Source organism: Lipotes vexillifer, unplaced genomic scaffold (assembly GCF_000442215.2).
Source record: "Lipotes vexillifer unplaced genomic scaffold, Lipotes_vexillifer_v1.1 scaffold1129, whole genome shotgun sequence".
Taxonomy (NCBI): domain Eukaryota; kingdom Metazoa; phylum Chordata; class Mammalia; order Artiodactyla; family Lipotidae; genus Lipotes; species Lipotes vexillifer.
In genome coordinates, this window is record NW_006789022.1 from 65,567 (window position 1) to 67,968 (window position 2,402).

The 2,402-nt window shown below is 68.5% G+C and overlaps 3 protein-coding genes across 3 annotated transcripts in view; 1 reads left to right on the forward strand and 2 right to left on the reverse strand.

Annotated features, from left to right (window-relative positions):
- The window catches only part of LRFN4 (leucine rich repeat and fibronectin type III domain containing 4), a 2,854-nt gene extending 712 nt beyond the window's left edge, over positions 1-2,142 (reverse strand). Inside the window, exons 1-2 of the mRNA XM_007461918.1 lie at positions 578-2,142; positions 1-30 (exon numbers count right to left, since the gene is read on the reverse strand). Of these exons, the coding sequence (XP_007461980.1) occupies positions 1-30; positions 578-1,926 (1,379 nt within the window). The 5' untranslated portion in view covers positions 1,927-2,142. The remainder of the gene's footprint in view (positions 31-577) is intronic.
- PC (pyruvate carboxylase) overlaps positions 1-2,402 on the forward strand; it is a 64,537-nt gene that overhangs the window by 46,855 nt on the left and 15,280 nt on the right. The gene's annotated exons all lie outside the window — the stretch shown is intronic.
- LOC103091668 (leucine-rich repeat and fibronectin type-III domain-containing protein 4) overlaps positions 2,052-2,402 on the reverse strand; it is a 6,381-nt gene continuing 6,030 nt past the window's right edge. The window contains exon 4 of the mRNA XM_007462198.1: positions 2,052-2,095. Within this exon, the coding sequence (XP_007462260.1) occupies positions 2,052-2,095 (44 nt within the window). The remainder of the gene's footprint in view (positions 2,096-2,402) is intronic.

The following is a 2,402-nucleotide window of genomic DNA, read 5'->3' on the forward strand; positions in this document are numbered from 1 at the left end:
AGGAAGTGGTGGCTGGAGGCTGGGACGATCCTGCGGGCAAGGGCAGGCAGTCAGAGTGCAGGCAAGGGGGCCCAGGCCCCAGCCCACCCCCCACCAGCCTCACCATGTGCCCCCAGGTCCCAGCTCTGAACACCCCCTTCCCCAGGACCACACGGGCCTGTGTGTTCACTGAAGAAGGCAGAGAAAACAGGACAGGCGCGTGTGGCCCTGGAGCTGGTTGTCAGGGGCCGGAGAGGTGTGCACGTTGACACCCGGGCCCAGGGCTGGCCTCGAGGCGGTGGAGAATTACACGCCAGACAAACAACACGCGTGTGCAGGCCAAGCCCACGAGCTTAAATGCAGACGGCCGCCAATACCCGAGGCCTCACCCGCTCTGCCACATCTGAGGCCTCCCCCTCCCCTCCCCCTGCAGCCCCCACTCAGCCCAGGCTGCTCAGAAGCTGAGGAGGGGTGTGTGGAAGCCCCGCAGAGACAGAAGGAGCAGGAGAGGTAGCCAAGCCCGAGGGGTGGGGCAGGGTTCAGAGGAGGGCGGCTGGGGGTGACGCTGGGGGCCACGGACTATGAAGCACCTCCTCACCGGTACATGAGGGTGTCGTCCTCGCTGCTGTTGTACTGGATTTGGAACATCCACACAGGGTCCGCCGGCCGCCCTGGCCCCCAGCTCACTAGCCCTGAGGTGGCGGTCACCTCCGTCACCTGCACGGCTGGCTCAGACTCCAGCGTCCCCTCTCCCTCGGCAGCAGTGCGGGCTGAGGCGGCGATGTCCGAGGGCCCCGGGCGGGCCCCCTCGGTACTGCCGTTCCCTCCGTGGGGCAAGGCCAGCACTCGTAATTCTACCCGCGCTGTGGCCTCGCCAGCAGGGTTGGTGGCAATGCAGGTGTAGCCCCCCGCGTCCGCGGAACCCGTCACCCCAATCTCCAGGGTCCCGTTGGGAAAAGCCCGGGCTCGGGAGGAGTTGCCGACCAGCCGGTCGTCAGGGCCGACCCAGTGCATGGTGGGCGCAGGGTCACCGAGGGCCCGGCACCGCAGTGTGGCCCGCTGGCCCTCCAGCACCCAGAGGCGCTGCGTGTGGCGGGCAATGAGGGGCGGCTCACAGGAGAACTCGCCCTCAGGCACCGTCCAGAAGTAGCGACCGGCCAGGCTGGGCGGGGAGGCGCAGGTCTCCAGGTCATCGGGCCGGGCGAGCCGCCGCAGCCACAGCAGTTCGCAGTTGCAGTGCAGGGGGTTCCCACTGAAGCTCAGCACCAGCGGGGCAGGCGAGGCCTCGGCGTTGCGCCCCCGGGAGAAGAGCGGGTCGGGCGCCAGCGTGGCCAAGCGGTTGGAGGTGAGGTCGAGGCGGGAGAGCTGGCCGAGTTGGGCAAAGGCGCCCGGGGGCAATGCGTCGATGAGGTTGTGGTCCAGGTTGAGGGTGTGCAGGGCAGGCATGGCGCCGATGCCGGCCCAGGGCACCTGCCGCAGGTTGTTGTAGGACAGGTCCAGGTCCTCCAAGCTGTCCAGGAAGTCGTCGAAGGCCCCCGGCGCAATGCGGCCCAGCTGGTTGCCGCTGAGAATGAGGTGCTGCAGGTTGACGGGGCCCCGCAGGCTGCCAGTGCCCAGCTCCACCAGCCTGTTGGCATCCAGGTGCAGGGAGCGCAGGCTCTCCAGGTCCCCGAAGGCACGGGCCCCGATGCGGGTGATGGCATTGCGGGACAGTGTCAGGTCCACCAGCCCCGTCATGTTGCGGAAGTCTGGCGGCCCTAAGGCCTGGATGAAGTTGTCAGCCAGCCGCAGCTCCACTGTGCGCCGGTCCACGTTGGGTGGCACAAACAGCAGGCCTCGGTGGGCACAGAGGGTGCTAAGCGACTCGGACAGGTTCTGGCAGACGCAGGGCAGTGGGCAGGCGGCCGCTCCACTGGCCAGCAGCAGCAGCAGGAGCGGCGGGGCCATGGTGAGCGCCCTGTAGGGAAGGGTCACAGCCCAGGCACAGGTGGGTCTGGCACAGGTGCCCACTTGCCCCAAGACCCAGTCTCAGGGGCCAGCTTCAAGAGCCTGGCCTGGTGGTGGGGTCAGGGTCAGAGGCCCAAGGGGTCCCCCAAGGCTGAGAGAGGGCTGGAGCCTGCAGGGCCAGGGCCCCCAGAGTAAAGGTCACATTTCCCAAGCAGTTAGGGGGAGTCCGGGCTCTGGGTACAAGGTGAGGCTTGAGGCAGGAAGCGGAGGTGGCCATGAGAGCAGGGAGGGTCCCGGAACTTCCTTTCCCCGTGTCCCCTGGAATCTCTGGCATCCCTTCGGCGCCATCCCCTCCCCCGCCTGCTAAGGTGCCCCTCCCCAACCCCTCCCGTGGCCCCTTGCCCCTCCCTGGCCAACCCCCAGTCTGTGCCCCGCGGCCCCCTCACCTGGTGTCCGCAGCTCAGGGGGCGCGGGCC